The sequence below is a fragment of the Cordyceps javanica genome, chromosome 6 (genome assembly GCF_051103115.1).
Source record: "Cordyceps javanica chromosome 6, complete sequence".
NCBI lineage: Eukaryota > Fungi > Ascomycota > Sordariomycetes > Hypocreales > Cordycipitaceae > Cordyceps > Cordyceps javanica.
The window spans coordinates 977,182-1,001,461 of NC_139300.1; the positions used below are offsets into that span (position 1 = coordinate 977,182).

General features: G+C 56.6%; 10 protein-coding genes across 10 annotated transcripts; 6 read left to right on the plus strand and 4 right to left on the minus strand.

Moving 5' to 3' along the window:
- Positions 1-1,362: 1,362 nt before the first annotated feature.
- On the minus strand, positions 1,363-1,744 carry V2A60_008752 (uncharacterized protein; the record flags this gene model as incomplete). The annotated part of the gene is made up of 2 exons (XM_083260024.1): positions 1,363-1,521; positions 1,625-1,744. The coding sequence occupies 2 exons, from the start codon at positions 1,742-1,744 to the stop codon at positions 1,363-1,365; spliced, it is 279 nt and encodes a 92-aa protein (XP_083116150.1).
- A 1,122-nt stretch (positions 1,745-2,866) lies between these two features.
- V2A60_008753 (ankyrin repeat domain-containing protein) lies at positions 2,867-7,636 on the plus strand (the record flags this gene model as incomplete). The annotated part of the gene is made up of 7 exons (XM_083260025.1): positions 2,867-3,199; positions 3,247-3,439; positions 3,490-3,759; positions 3,809-3,982; positions 4,029-4,053; positions 4,108-4,680; positions 5,833-7,636. The coding sequence occupies 7 exons, from the start codon at positions 2,867-2,869 to the stop codon at positions 7,634-7,636; spliced, it is 3,372 nt and encodes a 1,123-aa protein (XP_083116151.1).
- A 1,598-nt stretch (positions 7,637-9,234) lies between these two features.
- Positions 9,235-10,005, plus strand: V2A60_008754 (uncharacterized protein; the record flags this gene model as incomplete). The annotated part of the gene is made up of 2 exons (XM_083260026.1): positions 9,235-9,363; positions 9,412-10,005. 2 exons carry the CDS (start codon positions 9,235-9,237, stop codon positions 10,003-10,005), a joined length of 723 nt encoding a protein of 240 aa, XP_083116152.1.
- Positions 10,006-10,405: 400 nt separating this feature from the next.
- V2A60_008755 (uncharacterized protein) lies at positions 10,406-12,141 on the minus strand (the record flags this gene model as incomplete). Its single annotated transcript, XM_083260027.1, has 3 exons — positions 10,406-10,777; positions 10,841-11,845; positions 11,911-12,141. The coding sequence occupies 3 exons, from the start codon at positions 12,139-12,141 to the stop codon at positions 10,406-10,408; spliced, it is 1,608 nt and encodes a 535-aa protein (XP_083116153.1).
- A 484-nt stretch (positions 12,142-12,625) lies between these two features.
- V2A60_008756 (asparagine synthetase B family protein) lies at positions 12,626-14,121 on the plus strand (the record flags this gene model as incomplete). The annotated part of the gene is made up of 2 exons (XM_083260028.1): positions 12,626-13,694; positions 13,763-14,121. The coding sequence occupies 2 exons, from the start codon at positions 12,626-12,628 to the stop codon at positions 14,119-14,121; spliced, it is 1,428 nt and encodes a 475-aa protein (XP_083116154.1).
- A 27-nt stretch (positions 14,122-14,148) lies between these two features.
- On the plus strand, positions 14,149-14,949 carry V2A60_008757 (uncharacterized protein; the record flags this gene model as incomplete). Its single annotated transcript, XM_083260029.1, has 1 exon — positions 14,149-14,949. The coding sequence occupies one exon, from the start codon at positions 14,149-14,151 to the stop codon at positions 14,947-14,949; it is 801 nt and encodes a 266-aa protein (XP_083116155.1).
- A 239-nt stretch (positions 14,950-15,188) lies between these two features.
- Positions 15,189-15,860, minus strand: V2A60_008758 (uncharacterized protein; the record flags this gene model as incomplete). The annotated part of the gene is made up of 1 exon (XM_083260030.1): positions 15,189-15,860. The coding sequence occupies one exon, from the start codon at positions 15,858-15,860 to the stop codon at positions 15,189-15,191; it is 672 nt and encodes a 223-aa protein (XP_083116156.1).
- Positions 15,861-19,556: 3,696 nt separating this feature from the next.
- V2A60_008759 (uncharacterized protein) lies at positions 19,557-20,268 on the minus strand (the record flags this gene model as incomplete). The annotated part of the gene is made up of 2 exons (XM_083260031.1): positions 19,557-19,725; positions 19,778-20,268. The coding sequence occupies 2 exons, from the start codon at positions 20,266-20,268 to the stop codon at positions 19,557-19,559; spliced, it is 660 nt and encodes a 219-aa protein (XP_083116157.1).
- A 775-nt stretch (positions 20,269-21,043) lies between these two features.
- V2A60_008760 (uncharacterized protein) lies at positions 21,044-21,349 on the plus strand (the record flags this gene model as incomplete). The annotated part of the gene is made up of 1 exon (XM_083260032.1): positions 21,044-21,349. One exon carries the CDS (start codon positions 21,044-21,046, stop codon positions 21,347-21,349), a length of 306 nt encoding a protein of 101 aa, XP_083116158.1.
- Positions 21,350-23,135: 1,786 nt separating this feature from the next.
- V2A60_008761 (uncharacterized protein) lies at positions 23,136-24,089 on the plus strand (the record flags this gene model as incomplete). The annotated part of the gene is made up of 2 exons (XM_083260033.1): positions 23,136-23,345; positions 23,397-24,089. The coding sequence occupies 2 exons, from the start codon at positions 23,136-23,138 to the stop codon at positions 24,087-24,089; spliced, it is 903 nt and encodes a 300-aa protein (XP_083116159.1).
- Between the last annotated feature and the right edge of the window lie 191 nt (positions 24,090-24,280).

Genomic DNA, 24,280 nt, shown 5'->3' on the forward strand with positions numbered 1-24,280 from the left:
ACGGACCCTTCCGGCCATTTCTCTAAACAACTACCAGAAAAGAGCTTTAAAGGGTAACGGAACAACTGGCAAACGCAACCCGCAAGGCAACTACGCCGCTTTCGTTCGATCGCAACAGACAAACATATGCCGATGCCGTGCGCACCCCGCCCGAAAGCCCGAAATCGAGCGATGCCCATCTGGCAAGCGACGCGACAGTTGCGAATACATCTGAGCTGCTGTTCTGCACTAACGACGTTTCACGGGTACCAGCAGGTGACAATGGCCGCACTTCGGTCGGGTGGCGGCGTCGGGGAGAAAGGGCAGGTCGAGGGGCGCACGAGCAATCAAGATGTTGATCGACATTCACACACTACCCAAGGCAAACCCCCTTCATAGAATAATGCCTTGTGTACGGAGATTTTATAGTTGCTACCGGTCGCCTTTCCATCAGGTAGCACACAGGCTGAACGAGTTACCATTACGGGAGATTGAAACTATTCTACCATTTACTCTAGCGCCATGGGAGAATCGCATTCAGGCCATCGAGTACGACAAGGCAAACAAGAAATTCGAATTACGTTGCAACATATGCGTAGCTGTGAGCAGCTCAGCAAGGAATGAAGTGGTTGGAGCTGGGGGGGTCGTCCTCGTCCCAGCCGACGGTGATGGCATAGTGGAAAGTAGCACACTTTCATTCACTGTGACGTGGAGCTCCGAACAAAACCCTTATTCAGGAGAGTTGGCAGCAATGGTGCAAGCCTTACGGAACCTGCCCATTATTAGCCACCGTCGAGTGGCACTCCTGACAAGCAATCAGGCAGTTGCCCTTACTCTTCGCAACCCTCGTCAGCACTCCGGCCAAGAGTATATCCGCTCTATTTATAACAGCATTCAAAGGCTATGGAAACACGACAATGGTATACTGGTCGTCTGGATCCCTAGCTCTAGCGAAAACAATATCCTCCAGTTAGCTAAGCGGGAGGCAAAGCAAGCGACCAAACAGGGCTACGTCCCAAAACGTCCGTCCCTCGTCATGAAATCTACTACCATCAACCTCGAGAGGAAGAAACTCGAGGCTGTTAGGAGCTTGCCAGATGAGGTAGGCAAGCATACCAAGAATGGCCGCCAAGTATTATTTTTATTTGATAACAAAAAGGGACATTCGTTTCGCCTTTCTCTGTACAGTTCACTTGAATGAAGAATAATGCCGTCTTGGATTTTAAGGGATATTATAAGTTTAGTGTTGGTGCTTCAAATTGAGCCCCAATGTACAAGAATGCTTGAGGTTATCATTACTATCATTATAAGTGGCAAGCGACGCGAACCTGTCGGCCATTGAGTCATTGTCCGACCGGTCTGAATGTCCAGCAACGGCGTCCCTCACGCTTGGTTCTCCACGGCGCGCGCCAGAAGATCTGTGAACCATGGCGTGAAGGTCTCTTCGACCCAAAGCCCCAGCGCCGCCATGGATGCCTGCAGCTGATAGATGCCCAATATGTTGCTCGTATTGCCGATGCGGCAATCGGCATCGAGCACGCGCTAATAGCAGATTGGCCTGTCTGTTCACAATCTGCACATGATAGCTCGGAGATGGAAAAAGGGAGCAATGAACAGCCCGTTCACGACTAGGATAAGAACTTACAATGCATGTACCATCGTCCACTACATAGAGCGCCGACCATACATCGCCGCCAGTGACCTGAGTCACCGGCAGCGTTAATATCTTCTCGTCTGTTCCAGCCCGTGACACCACGGCACGCATGCGCTCGCAACAAGCCGCGACCCAGATACCCAACTGCACATTCGCACTGTCCTGCGTGCCTGAAATAGTTTTCGTCTCGATAAAAATAAGGTGCGGGCTGTGCGCGTAACGGCTCGTAACGCGTTTGGTTGATCGACTGTCTTGGCTGGTGCTGACTTCACCCCTAGCGAGACGTGTAGTGCGGGGTAGATAACCGTAAATGTAAATGAGTGCAAGGATTGGGCCGCTAGCATGACTTGCGGCCCGACCCTACGGCCGCTGATGAGAGATGGACAGTGTCCTACATCACGTGGCAAATACTGTGCAACGGTCATCCGTTTTCCATCTCTTTTTATGCGCCGCACTCTATCATAAGCATTCAGCTGTGATGTTCTCCTACGTGAAGGTGTCGATGAGTGTCTGCTAAAATTGCTGCGGTCGCCCAAGGTCAGCGTGGCCGACGAATGGCTTGAAAAGCTACATCGGAATATGCCCAACCTTCATCTCTGTCAAACTCGGTCGATTTTAGGATTGTGTATTGGACAATCAGCGGCAGAGCATCAGCAGGCTCTGCAAGGTATACAGCTAGAAGCACGGAAGACTATACTGTAGCAGACTACGGAGACCTTGAATGCCCAATCTCCACACTTGGAGTGAACTGTAGCGATCAGGCTATTAGCATGAATACATCGCAAGGCCTTCTTTTGAGCATAACCAGCGTCCAGCCGGACAGCCAGGCGCGCCTCTCTGATGTTGCCTCGTCTGCCCAGTTGTCTTCCAACACCGGTCCACATATTCTCCATCGCTTTACGAGTATCGAATGCTGGTGTTTGAAAAAAAGCTGTCTTGTCATCCATAAAGTGTGGCGTCCAATTAGATCACGCCACGCATCACGGCAAACTCCTCATCGACCAGCCGGTCATGGTTCTGTGTCGTGGAAACGTATTCACAGAGCGATATGACTGCGTCGTCTTAAGTTTTGAATGAGCGGGTTCGGGAACGTTCGTTTTAACCAACAAGAAACGCAGAGCTCTAACCGCTTCGCCCAGCTGCGCGAGACAACTTGAGATTGTGGGCGAACCCAGCGACGACCCCGCCCGGCGTCCGCGAATCAGATCGCCGACCGGACTCCCTCCTGTCGATATGGAACTTATACCGGCATCATCCTCTGTTGGGACCTCGTCTGACCCACAAGTGGCACTACATGGTGCGCTGAGAGACTTCCAGAGCATATTGACTGACGGTGAGCGCGGCAGACTGGGCAAGCTCGGCTCCGTCCGAGGAGCAGACACCGTCATGATATTTACACTCCAGCTGGACCGTGAAAATCAGTTGAGAAAAGGCCGTGCCATCGCAGGCAAGGTTTACTCCGTTCTTCAATGTGTCCAGGCATTCTCCACGGTGGTGGAGACATTTGTTTCGTCCCATCCCGACGTTGCTGCCTTGGTTTGGGGAAGCATAAAGCTCACCATGCTCGTAAGTGATTCACAGGCGTGTATGTGGTCATGAACTGATAATCACAGCTCGCGGTCAACTATACATCGTATTTTGAAACCATCTCAGCTATTTTCATGGCTTTCAGCAAGCAATGCCCGCGCTTTTCCGAGTATCAGGCTCTCTACCCGACCTCGGCGCGACTCCGAAAGGCACTTTGCGATTTCAACGCATCCATCATCCACTGCTGCAAGCATGTAATAGAGGTGATCCGACGGCCATGTATGAAGAGCCTGACTTTTGTTGATCTGACCATCGCTCACCTGTAGTAGGGACGCAACAGCTGCAAAACGCACTCTTCCAGTCCCTCGAGAAAGAGTTCCAACCATTTGTGCAAGATATACAAAAGCTAGGCAAGGAGGTGAAAGACGAGGTAGCCTCAGCTACGGCACTTGCGAACTACCAAGACCAAAAACTTCAGGCGATCGAAAGAAAGGCCGCATCCAAGAACAGGTCGAGACTGCGGGCCTTTGTTCCGACCGTGGAAAACGATCTAGACGAGATCAAGGAAATGAGCAGGCAACAATCTACACGTAGATCCAGTTAGTATTTCCATATGCAACAGAGAGGAATAAGCTGACGTGTTTATAGGAGAGGAAAAGCAGCGGCTTCTCGACTGGTTATCTTCCCATGATTATCGCAGGCCGTTTAGTGAAGCATGCAAAAAGCGTCACTGCGGCACGGCGGAGTGGATATGTGAGGCGCCCGAGTTCATACACTGGCGTACCGGTACCGGGCCGCCTCTGCTCTGGTGTTCCGGCAAAAGTATGTTGCACTATAGCCCCGAAAGACCCTGCTAACGCGACGCAAGTTGGATCTGGAAAGACCATCTTATGGTTAGTACAGTCTATTTCATCCCCTTTCGTTACACTGGTATTAACCCGCTTCAGTGCAAATGTCATTAATCATGTCTTTTTGACGAAAAACCGCAACACGCGCGTGTCGTTTTTTTTTGTGGATCGTGATAATACCGATTCCCTTCGTGCGGAAACGATGATTCGGTCAATCATTCGGCAATCCCTAGACTTCGAGGCAGAACCAGCATACGTCGAAAAACAGCTCAGAACTCTCGAACGGGCACCTTTCGTCACGCCCGAAACCTGGGTGAACCTACTTCGTCATGTCGTTCAACAATCGACCGTTCATTTTATCCTTATCGATGGCCTGGACGAGTGCGACGCTGCTGAGCGGCGAAATCTTCTCGACGCACTATCGTCAATTACTGCCACAACATCGCATTTGAGGACCTTCATCGCCAGTCGCGCTAGCGTGTCCATCGATCTACGCAGCAGACCCCTTCCCATGGAGCATATTTCGATGGCGGGCGACCGCCTCGCTTCAGATATTCGCGCGTATATTGATGCGTCTATCCAAGAACGGGTGCAAAATGAGGAACTGGTCTTTGGAGACCCCCATCTGATTATCGAAGTTAACGACACGTTGACTCAGCATGCTGATGGGATGTAAGTATCTACGCTTCTCCTGAAAGAACTATTTTGGCTAACAAGATCAAGGTTTCTCTGGGTCGCTTTCTTGATAAACGAAATATGCGGCGGAAGTTGTGATGACGACATTCGACGGTCCTTGTGCAACCTACCGAAGAATTTGGAAGAAACCTTTACGCGCATACTATCGCGCGTTTCGTCTCAAACGCAACGGATCAAGTTGGTGCGTAAAGTGTTTAGATGGGTCGCAGCAGCAAAACAGCCATTGGTATTAGAGGAGCTCCAAGAGGCTGTCTCCATTGATATTGGACAACGGAATTCAAGGCCTGAGCGCCGGGTTCACAACATGGACCGAATTGTCGTGTGGTGCGGAAATCTTCTTCAGATCACAGAAGAGGCGCCTACACACGTCCAATTTGCTCACAGCTCCATCCGAGACTTTTTAACAGGGTCGCTTTTACCAGCGCGGCTTGAGGCTTTCCATGTTGATCCAGAAGAGGCAGACCATTTCGCTGGCGAGATATGTGTTACCTATCTGTGTTTTAGCGACTTCATCACGACCATGGCCCGGCGACAACTGCAAATAAATCCCGTGGCCTTGGCCGGTACGGCTCTCAGCCCCGGGGTAAAAGTAGCTCACCTATCAACGGCAGTTGTCGAGATCGCTCTGAAGCACAGCAAGGTGAAGGCGGATTCTGATCTTGGCAGAGACCCCACGACTTTTGTCAAAACCAAGACTGAAAAGGATATGGAGAAGTTCCGACAGAGCCATCCATTTCTTGAATACGCGGCAAAGCATTGGATTACCCATACCACCAGATTCCGAAAGAAAAGATCTAGTACTTGGGACTTATGGCTTCATATTGTCATGGATACTTCAGGCCTAGCAAGCAGGCCATGGCGAAATTTGTCTTCTCGACGGATCAGGCATGCGTTACTCGCTTGGAGTCATCAGACCCATCACTACGCACTCTTACGGCACGCTTTAGGCGAGTTACGTATGTATGAAACGAAGATTGATAAATTAGCAGAAAAGTCAGCGGTTGCCGCTGATGATGAAGAGGTTGCCATTCTTCTAGACAGTGGTAAATGCTCAATGACATGCATCAATAACGCACTACAAAGAGCGTCCAATGCAGGGTGCATAGAGGTGGTTGAGCGACTTCTTAGTGCGAAAGCAGATGTTAACGCTGCTGCTGCTAAACAATATGGACGAACTGCTCTCCAGGCAGCATGTGAAGGTGGTCACCTAGAGGTGGTTGAGAGACTCCTTCATGCTAAGGCAGATGTTAACGCTCCTGCTGCTGAATATAATGGACGGACTGCTCTCCAGGCAGCCTGTGAAAAGGGTCACCTAGAGGTAGTTGAGCGACTTCTTAGTGCTAAAGCATATGTCAATGCTGCTGCTACTAAGGCTGTTGGACGGACTGCTCTCCAGGCAGCATGTGAGGGTGGTCACCTAGAGGTGGTTGAGCGACTTCTTGGTGCTAAAGCAGATGTCAACGCTGCTGCTACTGACTTTACCGCACGGACTGCTCTGCAGGCGGCATGTGCAGGTGGTCACCTAGAGGTGGTTGAGCGACTTCTTAGTGCTGAAGCAGATGTCAACGCTGCTGCTGCTAACTTTTCCGGACGAACTGCTCTCCAGGCAGCCTGTGAAAAGGGTCACCTAGAGGTGGTTGAGCGACTTCTTGGTGCTAAAGCAGATGTCAACGCTGCTGCTGCTAACTCTTCCGGACGAACTGCTCTCCAGGCAGCCTGTGAAAAGGGTCACCTAGAGGTGGTTGAGCGACTTCTTGGTGCTAAAGCAGATGTCAACGCTGCTGCTGCTAACTCTTCCGGACGAACTGCTCTCCAGGCAGCCTGTGAAAAGGGTCACCTAGAGGTAGTTGAGCGACTTCTTGGAGCTAAAGCAGATGTTAACGCTTCTGCTGCTGAATATACCGGACGGACTGCTCTTCAAGCGGCATGTGGAGGTGGTCATCTAGAGGTGGTTGAGCGACTTCTTGGTGCTAAAGCAGATATCAACGCTGCTGGTGCTACTAAATCTTCCGGACGGACTGCTCTCCAGGCAGCATGTGGAGGTGGTCATCTAGAGGTGGTTGAGCGACTTCTTGGTGCTAAAGCAGATGTCAACGCTGCTGCTGCTACTAAATCTTCCGGACGAACTGCTCTCCAGGCAGCCTGTGAAGGTGGTCACCTAGAGGTGGTTGAGCGACTTCTTAGTGCTAAAGCAGATGTTAACGCTGCTGCTGCTAACTCTTCCGGACGAACTGCTCTCCAGGCAGCATGTGAGGGTGGTCACCTAGAGGTGGTTGAGCGACTTCTTGGTGCTAAAGCAGATGTCAACGCTGCTGCTGCTAACTTTTCCGGACGAACTGCTCTCCAGGCAGCCTGTGAAAAGGGTCACCTAGAGGTGGTTGAGCGACTTCTTGGTGCTAAAGCAGATGTCAACGCTTTTGCTGCTACTAAATCTTCCGGACGAACTGCTCTCCAGGCAGCCTGTGAAGGTGGTCACCTAGAGGTGGTTGAGCGACTTCTTAGTGCTAAAGCAGATGTCAACGCTTCTGCTGCTGAATATACCGGACGGACTGCTCTTCAACTAGCATGTGGAGGTGGTCACCTAGAGGTGGTTGAGCGACTTCTTGGTGCTAAAGCAGATGTCAATGCTGCTGCTACTAAGGTTGTTGGACGGACTGCGCTCCAGGCAGCATGTGAAGGTGGTCACCTAGAGGTGGTTGAGCGACTTCTTGGTGCTGAAGCATATGTTAACGCTGCTGATTCTTCCGGACGAACTGCTCTGCGGGCGGCATGCGAAGGTGGTCACCTAGAGGTGGTTGAGCGACTTCTTGGTGCTAAAGCAGACGTCAACGCTGCTACTCAATTGTATGGACGGACTGCTCTCCAGGCAGCAGGCGAAGGCGGCTTTCTGGAAATTGTCGAGCTGCTGGTGAAAGCGGGAGCTAAGACCTAGTTCAAATATGATGTGCCTGAGGCACAATTTTACGATAACACTATCCCTGAAGCAGGCCCACAGAAGAATGGTACTATTGTCAAGAAGTCAATATTAATCGGAGGAGACATGAACGAGACTCCCTGCCGTCCTATAACCAATAGCACGCAAATCTATATGCGGAGGAGCGGAGAGCTCGCAACTCGTCAAGCAGTGTACAGACAAGCGAGAACGTGTATATACATCTTTCTATCAAAGATCAATCAAAAGATCCCTGCCTCTCCAGCTTTGTGATTTGTCCAGTCTAACTCAGGCTTATATTGTGACTCTGCTGCCACTTCCGCGTTTTTTTCCGATAGTGGCCTCTTCGTCTATAATGCTTCGTGTTCTAGCTTCTCGCTTGCTTCATTAGCAGCCACGGACAACAGATGAACATGGTTATATTGTGGTGCAAAAGATGGCAAGAATGAATGGGATGAAAGGGTCAGAAAGGCAGCAGTGGAAGTGCGCCTGAAGTGGAGGTACCTGAAGTGCCAGAGGTGCTGCATGGCCACTGCACCACTTCTCTAACGGCCCTCGAAGCAGCGACACTATGTCGGCGCACTCGCCGCAAAGGAGCTTCTTCTATTAGCAATGACGGCCAACCCGGTCCCCCGTACTTACATATCCGTGGATGCGGTGCTTCGGCCCGTCCCCGAGCGCCGCTCCGCAGTTGAAGCAGAGCTGCTCGGCCTCTGTCAAGTCTACAACTATCCTGTGCCCCATCTGTGACTGTGCGATGCCTAGGTTTCACAACAAATTGGCGGAAGGCTTATCGCGGAGGTATCGGAGGGATGGTTGGCTAAAATGCTTTCCCGGTCGCGACCCTCTGAAACGGAGAGCCGAATCCGGCACCGCCATCTACAAAGCGTATGCTTGTCGTCCCGCGTTGCCATGCTCCACATCAGTCGAACGGATTCTCTCCTGCGGCAGCGTTCAAGCATATCGTGCGAGCGGTAAGCCGTAACCGGACCTTGATCTGCGTCGCCTGCAGCACTTTCTCAGGACACAGTTCGACAAGCACAGTCCGACCGGAAAGGTGCGAGAGAAAGACGGCCAGTCGAAAATACGGACAGAGCACGCATTTCCCGTCATCACGCAGCACACCATCACGTCACCCAGGGCTGCCCGTCTTCGTGTAAGCGACGCAGCTCATGGAATGCCAGCCGCGAGGTCACAGGTGTCGTTCTCGTCCATCCTCTTGCGCTGCAAGCCTGGCTACAAACGCATGTCGCTAACCCTCCGCCTGCTTCTCTCCCGCAGAGGTGCCCAGGCCATCGTCGCGCCGACAGGTTTGACGGGGAGTCGCTGTCGCCGTTTCTGAAGGGATGTCCGGGCGGCCGCCTTGATACGGGTCACCTAGCTCGCTTCGGTGGACGGTCTGCAGTATACTCTTGCCGAGCCGGCCATCCACGCCCAAAGGCTCGTAGTGTTGTGCGTGGGACTACACGCTTCCGTGTGGAGTCGGGTTTCGAATGCTGCGTGAGCAGTCGAGGGGCGGCAATCGGCTCGCCGTGCGGTGTACTTATAGCAGGGCTGCCGCCTTGGTATCGACATGATCCGATCACCGCACTACCAACATGAAGACCTACGTGAAGAAAAACTACGGACTCCTCGCAAAGCAGTTGTGCTGCGTCGTCGTCGTCGTCGTGACCTGCGCCATGCTACTCAGCGAGACTTGCCGTAGGGAAGGCTACTTCCACTGGACGGTGCGATCATCACGGGCCGAGACTTTGACTTTGCTGACCGATGCATAGCAGAACAGCTCCGGCTCTAGACGGGGCCTGAGGGACCTTCTCGGGTCGGCCGGGTCGGAGGTGGGTAAGTCGCTGTTCACGTCGGCGAAGATGGGCACGTCTCACGTGTGCGGTACCTTTGCCGGCCGCGCGGAGATGTGTGTCGCGTTTACCGTGCTACTTTATATCGCCGTCGCCATCGTGGTTTTCCTGCTTCTGTCGCTCGCCCTGTTCATTGCCGCGGCCGTCATGGCCAGCCCGCCGCGCCTTGCCGGCAGGGCCGCTGTTTTATGCCAGCGGATCGGCCTCGCGTTTGTCCTCGTGGGCTTCGCGTTCACGCTCGGCACGCACGAGATCGGGCGACAGCTGCAGCGGACTCTTGGTGGCCGGCTGGACACTGGGTTTGCGGTGACTGGGAGCTGCGTCGCTGCGGGGTTCGCCATCGTCTCTCTGGCCGTGGATGTGTGCGATTCGTACCGCGACCGCCGACGACCCGCGCCACAAGACAAAGACGAAGGTGCTGATGAAGTCGAGACCCGTGTAGCCAGTAGACTGGGCGGTAACACTTCTAGCATTCAAGACCGGCGCTTTGACCCGTCACGGTACTCACGCTAGCCTCAGTCCGTGCTAGGCTACTTGACCACTGTCCTGTCAACTACATGATTGGTTGGGAGGGGTGGGCCTACTGCGGCTACCTTGCCAGGCTGCGTGTCGCGCCCTTCCGCGTAAACAGATCTTGACCCGTGTGTGTGTGTGTGTGTGTAATTTACGTCTGTACTGCGTAACAGATCTTGACCCGACCGGGCTGACGCACGATGTAGGGTAGCAGCATACTATTCTTAGTGAACCAAAAAAAGGGAGATTGGCTTCGCTTTTCTCTGTATTCAATTGATTATAGATTAAAATAGAGCTAACGCCATTCTTGAATAGGCGTAGACCATCAAATAGCACCAACATGCCCGAATGCCAAGCGTGGACACGAATGCTGCAGCGGACACGCCGCCCTAGCGCCCGCCTATACCATAAACTCCTGTTTGCCGGCTTCATCCGACTCGATAGACGCTTCAGAAGCGAGTAGTGTCAGGAGGAACCCGACGCAGCTCAGGCCGGTCAGGACGAAAAACACAGCACGGAACGACTGCTCGTACGCGGCCAGGATATCGACCAGCTCGGCCGGCGAGAGGTCCAATCCGGTCAGTCGCGGTATCGCGCCCAAGGCCTGGCTCTCCTGCAACAGAAGGCGAAGCGCGGGCGGCAGGGCGCCGAGGATAGCGACCGAGGTGCTGAACTGGTTGCCGAACGCGGGGGCGGAAACAGCGAGCCCCACGGACGCGCCGAACAGCCGGAAAGAAACCAGGATGCCCACTGCGTGGCCGTGAGCGTCGGGCTACGTGTTGGCCTGCGTCATGATCGGCAGCGCGGTGAACAAGGAGCCAAGCCCGACCGCCACCATGGCCTCGAAGCCGACTGTCTGGGCGAGGCTCATGTGCGCCCCCCACAGCGTGCAGAGACCGAGGTCGAGGCTCGGAATCAGCCACGACAGCCTGACCGCCCAGACGTAGCGGCGCGTCCGCTCGATCACGACGGCCGCGACGCCCGTGGATGCCATCAGAAGCGCGTAGAAAGGAAGGAGGGACACGGACGACCGAAGAGGCGTCTCCAGCCTGACGGACTGGAAAAACAGAGGCAGGTGGAAGATGAGCGTGTAGGAAACCATCCCGTGCACGAAGCTGAGAGCCAGCACCCCGGCGGCCGTGCGGGCGCGGAAGAGGCGGTAGGGGAGGATGGGATGGGCGGCCCTCGACTCGTGCCACGCGAACGCGCCCAGAACAGCGACGCCGACGACGAGCGGGAGCAGCGTCCTCCACGAATCGCCCGGGTACATGGCGCCCGCCCAGCTCAGGGGCAGCATCAAGGAGACGGCGCCGACGACGAGCAGAGCGAGGCCGCACCAGTCGAAACCTGCGAGCCGCGGCACGAGATCGCCCTCCGGCTTCAACGTGAGGCAGAAGACTGACAGCGGAAGGCAGAGAGCGACGAGGGGCAGATTCAGCCAGCCGATCCACCGCCAGGACGCAAACTCGCCGAGCAGGGCGCCAACGACGGGGCCGAGGACGCTCCCCAACGCGAACGGGATGGAGACGAGGCCGATGTAGAAGGCCCGTTCTCGCAGCGTGGTGATGTCGGCCACGAGGATCTCGTTCAGGACGTCGATGCCTCCGCACCCGGACCCCTGCAGCGCGCGGGCGAGGATCACGACCGGGAGAGACTGCGCGGTCGCGAAGACGACAGACCCGGCCGTGAAGAGGAAGAAGGCAACGTAGAGCGGTATCTTGCGGCCGATCACCTCCGAGAGACCCGTGTACACGGGCAGCGCAACGGTGACGACCAGCAGAAACGAGGCGTTCGCCCAGAAAACCTCCAGGTACGTCCCGTCAAGCTCTTCTGCTATGATCTGGGAGCTGCGTCAGCCGAGGCAGCGGGCTGCTTGCGCCGCGGTCGGCGGGGCTGGTCACTCACCGGTATGACAACCGCCAGCGCCGTGGCGTCGATGGAGACGATCAAGACCATCAGCAGTATGGAAAAGAAAGCAAGATGGAACTTGAGCGGTTTTCGGAGCTTCTCCCGAGCGTCGAAGCCCGTCTTCGGGTCGTGACCAGCCGGTGAGGAGGGGGTCTCCGGCGCAGCATGGTTCGGCGGCGCCGTGCTGGTCGCCTTGGCCGCGTTGGCCATATCCACCGTACTGGCCATGCTGAGAGTGTTGAGACGCTGCGTGACCGTGGCGCGGAAGGTTGGCGCGACAGCACACGCGGGTCGTATAGTGCAACCACACCTTATGCCGGTGGTCGTTTCTGATTGCTCCGTGCGTGAACTCGTCGCGTATTATACAGCCGGTTTTTATGTCTGCTGCCGATGGAGCCAATGGCGGGAGCCGTTTCGGGCCCTCCAAGATCGCCGCGTGCTCGACGGTCATGCCGCTACCGCCATCCGTGGCCAGATTTGGCTACTCACCCATGACAAACACATCGCCGGGGGGAAAGGGGGTGGCGGTGGCGGAACGAACAGGATAGAGTCCCTACCCGCGGGGAGCGGAAATCTCATGATATTATGCTTGCGCCTCCCGCTCCGGGCAGCACAGCTATCATGCCTGTCAGAGGGATTCGACCGGATCAATCACATCCCGCCACCACAGGGAACCGCCCGACTCATCTTGAAACCATTCTCTCCAGCAGCGATGTGTGGTTTCGTGGCAGTGTACACTCCCACCGGGGCGGCCGACCCGTCTTGGAGCCAACCCGCGTCTCCTACGTACGGTGAGAACAGCACGAAGGCCGATAGTTTTCGTCTCGAACGCTTCGAACTACAGCAGCAGTTAGCAAAGGCTCTTGAACTGATCCAGCATCGGGGCCCGGATGGCCGGGACGTGTGGGTCAACGCGGATGCCACGGTTGGCCTTGGACACTGCCGACTTGCCATCAACGACACCTCGTCGTCCGGATCTCAGCCGCTGCACGACGCAGAGGAAAAGATCCACGCGGTGGTGATCGGAGAGATTTACGAGTACGACGAGCTTCGCCGGCACTGCGAGGACGCCGGGTACGAGTTTGGCGGCCGCAGCGACAGTGAGCTTGTCCTGGCCCTCTACGTCGTCCACGGCGCGCCGGGGCTCTTCCGACATCTGCGCGGGGAGTTTTCCTTCGTGATCGTCGATGCCGGGGGCGATAAGGAGAGGATCATTGCCGCGAGGGACAGGTTCGGCATCAAGCCGCTCTTCTGGACCACGCAGCAAGGGCGGATCCTGTTCGCGGCCGAAGCGAAGGCGTTCCTCGCCTTGGGCTGGGTCCCGGAGCGGGACGTCGACAGCATAGCCACGTCTGGGTGGCTGGCAGACGACAGGACCATGTTTCAGGGCGTGCAGAAGCTTGCGCCAGGCCACTGGATGGAGATCGGGCCGGAATCCGCGAGGGCGGACCTGCGCACCAAGCCGTACTGGTACCAGCAGTATGCCGCCAACTCGGCAACGGACCGCGAAGGGGAGGGCAACGAGGTGCCTGTCGCCAGGATGATCGAGGATGTCCGTGAAAAGCTGGTCGACGCCGTGCGCGTCCGCCTGCGGGCAGACGTCCCCATGGGTCTCTACCTCTCCGGGGGCATCGACTCCTCTGCCGTCGCCGGCATAGTGGCGCATCTCGTGAGTCGCGAGAACGTGAAGCTGGGCGGCGGCGGCGCGGAGGTCGTCGGCCGGCCGCCCGGGATCAAGTGCTTCACTGTCGGCTATACCGATGCCACGTATGATGAATCAGGTGAGCGGCGGCCGTCGCGCCCTGCCCAAATGTACACGTGCTAACCTACGGACCCCCTGCTCCGCCAGACGTCGCGGCCAGCACGGTGGATTGGCTCAGCGAGAGGTTCGGACTGCAGGTCGAGTGTCACAAGCTGGAGATGGATGAGCAGAGGCTTGCCGACAACTTCGAGGACTCGGTATACCACACCGAGCACCACATTTTCGACCTGAACACTACGGCCAAATCCGCGCTGTCGAGCCTGCCACGCAAGCACGGGATCAAGTCCGTGCTGTCCGGGGAAGGATCCGACGAGCACTTTGCGGGGTACTCGTACTTTGCCGCCGATTTCCTGCAAGAGGCGGACCGCAGCGTGGCCGATCTCGCCCTGGCCGATCCCGCCCTGGCCGATTCCGTCCTGGCCGACGAGGATCGGCTGGCGCTGTAGTCACGCGTGATCCCTGAAATGACGGACATGGTCAGGCCCCACGGCCTGGCGATGGGCGCGCAGCCGGAATCGGAACTGAAGAAGGGCATGACTCTTCCCGCGGTGCTCTCCCTGTTCCCGCAGGGCCGAATCTTTGCCGACTGGGTGCTCGCCGACCGGGAATCCGTGCCGGGCTCGAGGCTCCGGTCCTTCTTTGCCGGCAAGGACGCGATGGAGAGCTGGCACCCGCTGCACAAGTCGCTGTACATGTGGGCGAAGACGCTGCTGCCCAACACCATCCTGACCGGGCTCGGGGACCGGTCTGAGATGAGGAACAGCGTCGAGGGGCGGCCGCCCTTTCTCGACCACCGCCTCGCGGAGCATGTCAACGCGCTGCCGCCCGGCGTGAAGATGCGATACTCGCCAGACGAGAGCCGGGGCCGCTCGCGGGGCAGCGCAGATGATTACTGGTGGAGGAGCTCCGGCTCTGGTCTTCGATCGGTCACCGAAAAATGGATTCTGCGGGAGGCGGTGCGACCGTTCGTGTCGGAGGACATGTACAGACGCAGAAAGGTCATGTTTCTCGCGCCGATCCGATGGGCCAAGGGTGGTCCGCTTCATCTCATGTTCCGGCGGATTCTGACCGAAGAGTCCATCCGAGAGCTCGGGTTCGTCCGTTGGCCGTTCGTGCGGGACGCTCTGGAGCGCGGCTTCGGCGAGGCGGCGGATGGTGCTTGCTTCAGGGCCGTCATCTACGCTGCTAGCTGGGTGACCATCTCTTCCCGGTTCAAGAAAGCGCTGCAGCAGTCGCGGGCCGCGGAAGCCCGAGTCGACGTCTCGCACAGCTGAATGTGCACCATGGTGGGGAGAATAGCAGAGAGGAGCTAGAGGCTCGACGTAGTTAGACTGTAGGTTGAATGCTATTCATCTATCTACTCACTTCCCTCACTGCCCGTGATCAGATGACTCTCCCTCGATGCGACCCGTGACAGCCTCGCGAGCGACGGTACGAGACAGCCTTGGCCTAGCGTCAATCTACGGTGGCCAGAACTCGAAACGCGGACGATCGAGTCACTGCTGCCGGGTCTTCACCGGACAGCGGCTCCCCTCAGGCTACGAACGGTACACGCCGCGCCGTTGTCTGTGACCAACTTGCCGGGTTGGCCGTCGAGACGCGCGAGGCGAGGCGAGAATTCTATCTCGAGATCATCCGTCGTCCTGAAACCGGGCTGCACGAATTTCCAGACCCTTTTCTGCGTGCTGATTTGCTCCCTAGGTGTGTCCTCCCAGTTTTGGAAGAAGACTCGGTCGCCGGCTTTCGAGTCCGCGGGAGGATCGACCATCTCCACGACGCACCGGCGGTGCCCCTCATCCTCCGCCTCGGAGACGGCAGCGAAGAACATGGCGGTGGACACGATACCGCACATGCCCACATGCTTGACGTTCCGCACGACGACAACCTTGCGATCCTGCAGCTCCTCCAGGGGCACCAGCCCGTTCAGCCCAGAGCACACGGTTCGGCACGTCTGCCCTCTGTATTGGAAGGTCCCCCTGTCACCCGGACTGTCACCAGCGACCACCGCCGAGACGTAGAGCTTGCGGGCTCTCGGATGCTTCGTGATGCTGAGAACACGTCCGACGCGCAAGTCCAAGTAGGCTGGCGTGCGCGAGGTCCCCGTCTCTGCTTTCCTGTCGCCTGGGGGTGCCGGGTCGTGGGTGCGTCGTTCGCCCGAGGGCGCCTGACGAGTCGATGGAGGCATTGGCTTGGCCGATTGATTGCTGGCCTCGGATGAGGACGGTCTGTTGGTGTTGAGCTCGAATGACAATCGGCCTACGCCTGCACCCGAAACCAGAAATATATAATATGTGAGGACGGGCTGTTGGTGTTGAGCTCGAATGATAATCGGCCTACGCCTGCACCCGAAACCAGAAATCTATAATATGTGAGGACGGGCTGTTGGTGTTGAGCTCGAATGATAATCGGCCTACGCCTGCACCCGAAACCAGAAATTTATAATATGTGAGGATGGGCTGTCGGTGCTGAACTCGAATGAAGATCGGCCCACGCCTGCATCCGAAACCAGAAAGTCCTAATCTGGAGGCTTTGTCAATGGCACCTCTTCTGGGAAAAAATCGCGACCACGGCTTCTTGCCATCATGGCTTCTTTCCGCTGAAATGGAACCGGAGCGGGCCTTTCTCTTGTCTCCGAGAGCCAGTCTTGACCTCAGGTACGGTCCAGCAGGCGTGATACGGTTGTGGCTCCCGCACATAGCGTGCCATGGTTCGGTGACTAGGTACGTATACTGTTCATCGGATATCACTACGCTGCACGTCAGGATCGTCCTGCCTCTATGACCTTTGCTCGTGGGATTCCACAAAGAACCGCCGCGGGAGCTGCAGCACGGCCTCGTCAGCCAGTGCCCTTTAAACTCGTCTGTGGAGCGCAAGCTATATGTGCGGAAGGTAAATGCTCCCGTGTTAGGCTGTCTTCAGCGCGTCCAACCAAACTGACAACCATCACGGTCATTCAGTTGTCAGACGGGCGCGGTATCTTTTTCGAGGTCTTCCGCTCGGCCTTTCGTCCGCTGAGCACCGCTTCCACGCTCTTGGCCGTGGAAATTGCCGGCGGGCACAGCTGGTGGGCCGAGCTACCCCTGCGCCCTGAGAGCTCCATGTCAACCAGGCTGCAGGGGCTCGCTGAGGAAAGGTCGGTCCGTGCGCGTCAACCTCAGCAGCGGCGTGACGCACCGGCGTTCGCTTGCACATGCACGGAAAACGCCGTGGACAGCTGCGCATCACGCCACTTGCATCACCCCGTCCAAACGTGAAAAGTGTCTTTCATGGCAAACTACAACCAACATATGCAGCTGTCTGGGCCACGCCATCGCCTTCGCTCGTGACGTCTTGCGCGAGCCGCCATCGCCGTATCGTTACGAATCGTCGAGGTTTGGCGTCCACATTTCATGTCGTCCCTGTCTGCTGCATAACCCTCGGCTGCTGCGCCCATCCGCAGTGCGCTCTTGTCGCCTAATGGCCTATCAAGCACATTGGCAAAATCGAAGCTATGTGGTGGAAGTAGGTTCGCAAAGCTAACTTCTGTCAGGCATTGTATCCTTCTCATATGGGATGCTTTTGCAGCAGCCAAGGGAAGCGAAGAGCGCTGTGCTGGCAGAACACTGGCTACAGCGCTGGCCAGAGCGTAGGACAAAGCACATCTCGCTGCAGATGAAGGAAATCCTGGAGTGCCGTTTGTTGATCGAGAACGTCGCGGAAGACCGGGGTGCGCGCCACTCACACCACCAATCTCCCCACCACCCTCACAGCGTCATACGCCGAGCCTAGGTAAATCCGGAACTCAACTCCGGCGTGCTATTGAGAGTTGTTTTCTTGCAATTTCTTTTTCCATCGTCTCCGCATAAGAAGATGACGGTTACAAGTTGAGGGATTTTTCCTGCAGTTTGGCGGGCGTGCTGGGGCTGAGCAGCCAAGAGCCCGGGTAGCTGGCGGGTTTGGCTAGAACACTGCTAACTCGCGATCGAGATCCTTCATAACCGGGCCCGATGTCAGGGAAGTGCAATGCGAAGTGCAATGACTGGCGGCGCCACAACAGGACGGCTGCTGTAGCCTAGCCTGCTGGATCGCCGCGAAACTTTGGTTGTGAGGCTTTGCGCTATACCCTTCACCACCTTGCGCTTCTACACAGCATGGCCAGCCGTTGCTCGACGACAGGCGCAGTGCATACCGGATTGCGGGGGCTTGCGGAAGGGGACCGCTCATGTAACGTCCAGTCCGCGCGGCTTGGGCTTTGCAACGTCGCATCACGAGCTGGCCGTTGGACGAGGCCATGGAGCATGGAGTATGGAACGATTGACGGAGCTTCTTATTCGGCGACAAACAGCAAGACTTGTGCCTGGCCAGACCTCGTCTCCCCACTTGCGAGAGCCGACACTGCTGCATCCACGCCCATCCCGTACTTAATCCGCCGAGTGACCGGCCGCACTATGCTGCTCGTGTTTCTCTTGCCGCGCCCTGGAGCCCCCTATACGCTCAGCTCATGAACCTCAAGCCTGGCTCTTTTATTTTGTGGTGCTGAGGCGCCACCACTTCTCGAGCCCCGCAGGACAGAATTTGGAGATTCTGGTGAAGTGGAGCCAGTGTCCGCCAAGGAAGCTACTCCAGGCAGTAGGATTATGGGCCGATAACCCTAGCCCCCGGCGTTGCTACTCGGGGCGGTCGACGCCCCGTGGCACAGAGTTGTCCCCGTCAGATCTGTCGCCGACCGCCACAGCAGTGCGAACGGCCGGCGGGGAAGAGATCGTAGATTTCGCGATCAAGCCGCGGCTCTGCAACGGTCATGCGGCCGCCGCACTTTATACTATGGGCTGGCGGCGTCTGCAATGCAAGAGCAGGGCTGCAGAGGGCTTTAACTTGTCTGCATATTGCACTCGAAAGCCATGCAGAGGCCCTGTGCCATAAGAACTGGCGCTCTGCAGCCTGATCACATTTCTACTCTGCTATTTGTTGAACCAGACACTCGGTAACCAGTGAGACGCTGACGAGGTACAACCTCTCGTCCCTTCCTCTGCACGAGAGTGGGTGAGGCGGGTATTACATTTGCGTCCTGATGTGGGTCGAATGGAGATTCGGGCAACTAAGACGGGGCGGCGGAGCATGCCGCCAATCTTTTTCGTAGGGCAAACCGAGCTGCGGAGCTGATCGATTTTAGCCATGATAGAAAGGCGTGCCAGTCAGAGTCGGGTGCTGCGTATTTGCGCAAAAGCCGACGCCGAGCACCAGAAGACCCAGCAGCTCTCGCCGAACCTGGCATTGTGAGTGGGGGCTTCACGAGCGCCGCGGCGTGGCCAGGGGGGAGGCTTTTACCTCGAAAACACGGCGGCGATTTCGCGTTCGCACAAGGGGACCAGCTCAAGCACGTCCGGGTCGATATGCTCCTGCACCGAGAAGACGACCTTGACGCGTTGGTACACGGCGAGTAGACGAGCAACGCCGATGACGATATAGCGGCGAGCAGCCGGAGGTCGTTCAATTTGTCGTTCTTCATTTTCTGAGCAGCAGCCAGCGACCGAGCGCGGCTCACTCTATGTGCCGCTACCCAGCAGGTGGATGCTGGGCTGCCCGTCGGCCTCTCGTGTAGTGGGAGGTAACCGTCGTCAGGATGGCGGGTGCAGGGAAGCACGACGCTGACGATGTCCGTTCGCAGCGGCGACACGCGCGGCCTTCGTCTTAGCGTGGCGGCCTTGGGTCGTATTCGTCAAGGATGGGAACTTGTCTGCGCCGGATGCTGTGCGTGCTGCCGTTTATAATCATATATTGCCTGCGGTAACTACATTGAAGCGGCCATACGCGCCTGCCAGCATGGAGCCTCCCAACTGTGACGAAGTGACTTCACGTTGACTGGTATCTACTCAATCCCCCGTTCCTTCACTGCTTGCTATCACGAGCCGTTGTACATGACGTTGGGCCCAAATCCTTGACCTGAGCCGCCCTGGTCCGGCGGCTCTTGCTGCTGGTTCCTGTGCGCGAACGTTGCTGGGCCTGCGCCGACGAAGCCGGGCATCGGACTTATGTTGGGCATGTTGTTGAGCTTGTGCCACTCCACAAACCTGCACATGATTAGCAGTGTTGTAGGCATAGTCCTGCTTGCCTTTGACTTACATGTTGACACTCTCCGTGTGCAGGAGTGCAGCAGCTCGCATGCGCGTCTGCTCGTTGTTATTTTCCTTGACCGCGTCAAGCAATTTCCGCAAGAGACTGGACATGTTCCGCAATTCGGTGGTCATGTTCCTGTGTTCACTAGCCAGGGCCATCACGGCAACCGCCAGACCCGGCTCGTTTTCGTTGTCTGCCAGGCTGGCCTCTGAGCCGGTCTCGTCTTCTTCCGCGTCTGGACTGTCCGCCGCGGGCGGCGGCTCAGAGCCATACATGAAGTGGTCCGACTGCGGGCCACTTCTCGAGGAGCTAGGTGCAGAGACGTTCGTCTCCGGCGGCATCTGCAATTGATGATGCTGCTGACGAGACTGCTGCATGGGATAGCTCAGCTGGTTGGTGCCACCGTGGCCGGGCGCGGCAGGAGACTGTTCAGTTGCATGGCGGCGCTTCAGTCTGGCGGCCCCGCTCGTGCGCTTGATAGTGTCTTTCTTGGCCATGTTGATGTTGGTACTGAGAGAAGGTTTGCCTCGCCGTGAACGAAAGATGGGAAGTGGTATTTATATGAGGGGCCGTTTTCGTCCTTGGTTGTCCCCCCCCCTGCGCGCTGCTGTTTTGGCCTACAAAGTGCGTGTGTGTTGGTAATAATTCGCTTGCACAGGAGATGAGGGGCTGCAACGCGGTCTTCTACTTAGTCGTTGCTGCTGTTGGTGGCTTGGGGCTACAGGGCAGGCCAGCATGGGACCGTGTTGCCATAGATAGATGCTATCCAGTCGCAGGACTTCGGCCATCGTTGCCGCGAGTTCGCGGCGTGGTTCACACTTGCAGTATGGCGACGAACTCTCTGCAGGAAGAGGCACGGGGCAGTGAAGGACTAGACTAGCTTACTACTTACACGTAAGAGCGACGAAGATGAGAAGCTGAGTGTTGAAGACCGACAAAATGATGCTTCTCAACGCTGCCCGTTGTTGCGGTCGGACAGTTCTATATACACACGATCCGCAACAGCGACGGACGCCTCGCAGCAGAAACACGCTCTCCACTTCCTCATCTACGACAGGGAGCCCCTGTCAAGCTGCAGCTAGGATGTGACAATGCTGCAGCCGGATGGGACAATGCTGCAGCCGGATGGCACGATGCTGCAGTGGCACGAATTTGACGTCTCCCACGGCGTCTGTCGCAGCGAAAACTGATCTCGGTCGCAAGACATTATAATGCCACACAAATATGAATACAATACAGCCTAAGCTCTTTGACAGCCCAAGGACAGCAGCAATGTGGCATAGTGTCAGAGACGAGGTGACGACGGCCACCTCGGGCGAGAACCGCCCTGAACGCCCTGAACGCCCCGAACGCCCCGCAGCGAGTTCAACGACAGTGGAGGCACGTCTGGAGAAGCTAATGCAAGAAAACGGCCACTTGAGGAAACAGGTCAACTTTTTCGAGGGCCTACTGGAGAACGCCGCTATGATCCTCCGTATGTCGGACAGCCTCAGCGCGGTTGTGTCTGAGTTCAATGGCCTCCTAGAGCGCTTCAACGAGCAGTGGAAGAAGGACGAGACACCTCAAGGCGGGACTTGACAGCCTTCGACGCGTGCAGCGGCCCCGAGAGCTTAGAAGCCGAGGAGAGGTGTGCTTGGCTGCTGGTCCCTCGCAGGGTGGCCCTTGGCGGCCACTGCCAAATGTCAGCAAGTTGGTACCTAACGGGCAGGAGTAGAATTCTTCTTACGAGGCCGCGTTGGGTGAGCGCATGAAAGCACGGCGTTGCCTTACAGCCGTATTTTTGCCCACGTCCTGACTAGTTCTTAATGAAATCTTTCCTGCCGATCTTCTGTGTGGCTCCCGTAACACCTACCTAATCTGGCTCAGCGCCTTGCGGCTGGCATGGTACCACTACGGGCGGAGCGCGTTGCTTGAGGCACACGTGATTGCTATAACCTGCGGCGAGGCGCCAACTCTGGATGGGACAAGGGCCGCTGTCACCTACCTGGGTGGGAACTCACCGCCGTGCAGGGCGTTCTTAGGCGGGGGCGGATTCAGTAGCTAGCTTGTCATTTCAGGGCTGCCCAGCTTCCCCGTCATTGCGCGAGATTTCCGGGTGGGGAGCGATGCTGTCGCATTCCGAAAGATGAAGAAAAAAACAGAACTCTTTACGCGCGGCATCAGCCGCCGTTTTGCACTGAACATATTGCGAGTCACCAGCTCTCGCGAGCGACGCGTCCGACAGTCGTTGCCCGGCGTTGCAAGCAAAGCAAGAAGCCGCTCGCCTTCCACGCCAGCCCAGTGTAGTTAGTATAGGCGTAGGCATTTCTTGCTCCAACGATCACCGTGATGGCTTTCTTCCGCCGATACCACGCGGGAAACAGCGCAGAGCAACCGAGCTGCCCACCAATGCACACCCCCCACCCCCCCTTCACGACTGTGAAAAAGTTTCGAGAACTACAGAGAAGGGCAAAAAAAAGTCACACTTTTAGTTAACACGAATAATAGTGGCAGCCATTCTAGCCTGTGACGTAGCGCCACCGGATGCCCACCAGCAACCCGGAGCTCTTAGGTCCGACTAAACTCAGCCGTTAGTCTGCCATATATGCACCAAATGTTGCTCTGTTACGACGAAATTACCTTCGGCGAAGGAGTAGAAATCTCCTTTCTATCCTAAGCTTTTTCCTGCCCAGAAATACGGCATTCAATCAGTCTCTGCCCATGTACAATAATAGCTCTAGTGTAAGTAGTCTCATTCGTGCCCGCGGAAAAAAATGGTGCAAGGCATCAAATAACCCTACTGGCCAGATGGAGATCCACCAAATTTTTAAAAGTAAAGTAGCAAAAGAGTGACGCCTGAAACGACGTTCACAAGCACCGCACGAGAACACTCTGCTACCAGGGAAGAAACAAGAATGGAAGCACGCAAGGGAGAATGATCGCTCATGGGCTTGAAGCAGGCAAAGACTCATTTTGGGCGTGTCAAGTACCCTGGCTCGTGAGCGCTATTGGCAAATTGCCACCGAGCGCGATAAACAAGGTGAAGTGTGTCCCTGGCCCACATACCGGTAAGTCCATAGATTGCCAGAGAAGCAGTCTTCGCACGCCTCCGTGACCAACGCTGATCCGGGGAGGGGTGTCCTCTGTACCCTGCGGGTAAGATGGGTCCGATATCAGCCAAATCGTGCGTACATGAAAGGGCGACAAGGCGTGGGGGCTGCATAGGGCCCAAGGTGCACTTGTGGCCCTTTTCTGTGGCTGCACCCGAGCGCGTCCGTTGCGCAAGGGCAGCAACAAAGTGCCGACCTGCTGTACTTTGCGATATATGTATCTAAACGAAGCCGTTTCTGCACACGCTGCTCGATCGTCTTTCTGCGTCGGTGCCATGACTGCCAGAGCCTTCCTCACTGGCCACTCGAAGAAAGAAAAAGAGGCGGCACGAAAACGCGGCCCCAGCCTGAAGGACAAAACAAAGCAGCTGGGGGAGATTGCCAGGATACGCACGCTTACGCTGTACGAAGGTCCAACGCATGGGTTTTGGCACATTGCGATGCACTGTCCCACAGGCAAGTCGTTCCCAGACATCAGCTCGCTAGTAAGCATCAAAGAACCCGTGCAGAGGCTGTTTCTCACAGGGTCCCTCTAGATGAACGACTATCGGAGAACTGGCCAACAACCGGTCGTGCAAGATGTCAGTGGCCGTCGTCCCGCCCGCGCGCCTGCCATCTCTCGCAAGGTCAGCAAGCCGGGCCAGCGTCGCAGTGCGCGAAAAGCCGCCAGGGCCGTCCGGGATATCTACGACGTACCGGACGACGACGACGGTGAGACGCCCTGCTCCGCATCTATCGCCGACAGATCGCAGAGCAGAGAACCGAGCCTTGACGACTATACGGTGGAAGAGGCTGCTACAATGGGTGAGGGTATTACAGCGGGAGAGGTCAATACGGTGGGAGGGGCCAACACGGAGGAGAAGGCCAGTACGGCGGAAGGGGTTGATACAGCGGGCGAAACCGATGCAATGGGAGAGGTTGGTGTCAGAGTAAACATGGAGAACACAGCGTCTTGGCCGAACGTTGTGGCGGGTGTGGGAGACACGGTGTTCTGGGAAGCTGACGCTGGAACGAACGTGCAAGGATGGGATATCGGAGGCCCGGAGACAGGAGATCCAACTCTGGCGTGGGGTTCAGCAGACGAGCTCAACTTGACCAGCTTGCCCGTTCCGCACAACAACACGAAGCAGCAAGAAGCACAGCAAAGCGAAACGTCCAGACAATGGGCGTGGTTTGCCTTGATGCAGGCACTCGTTCAGCAGCGGCAACTCTATTACAGTTTATGGTAGATTGCAATTTTAATTAATAAGCAGGGGAAGGAAAAGAATTGTATTTGCTGTTGTCTCGTGAAGTTCCTCGCCTTTTCGCTTGCTGTAGAGCCCCGCCCCAAGTGGCGCGCAAAAGATGATGGATGGCCGTCTGCGACCTCAGACTGGCCTCTTCGGCCTACATTTGGCGGTGATGGGCGAGAGACTCAGAG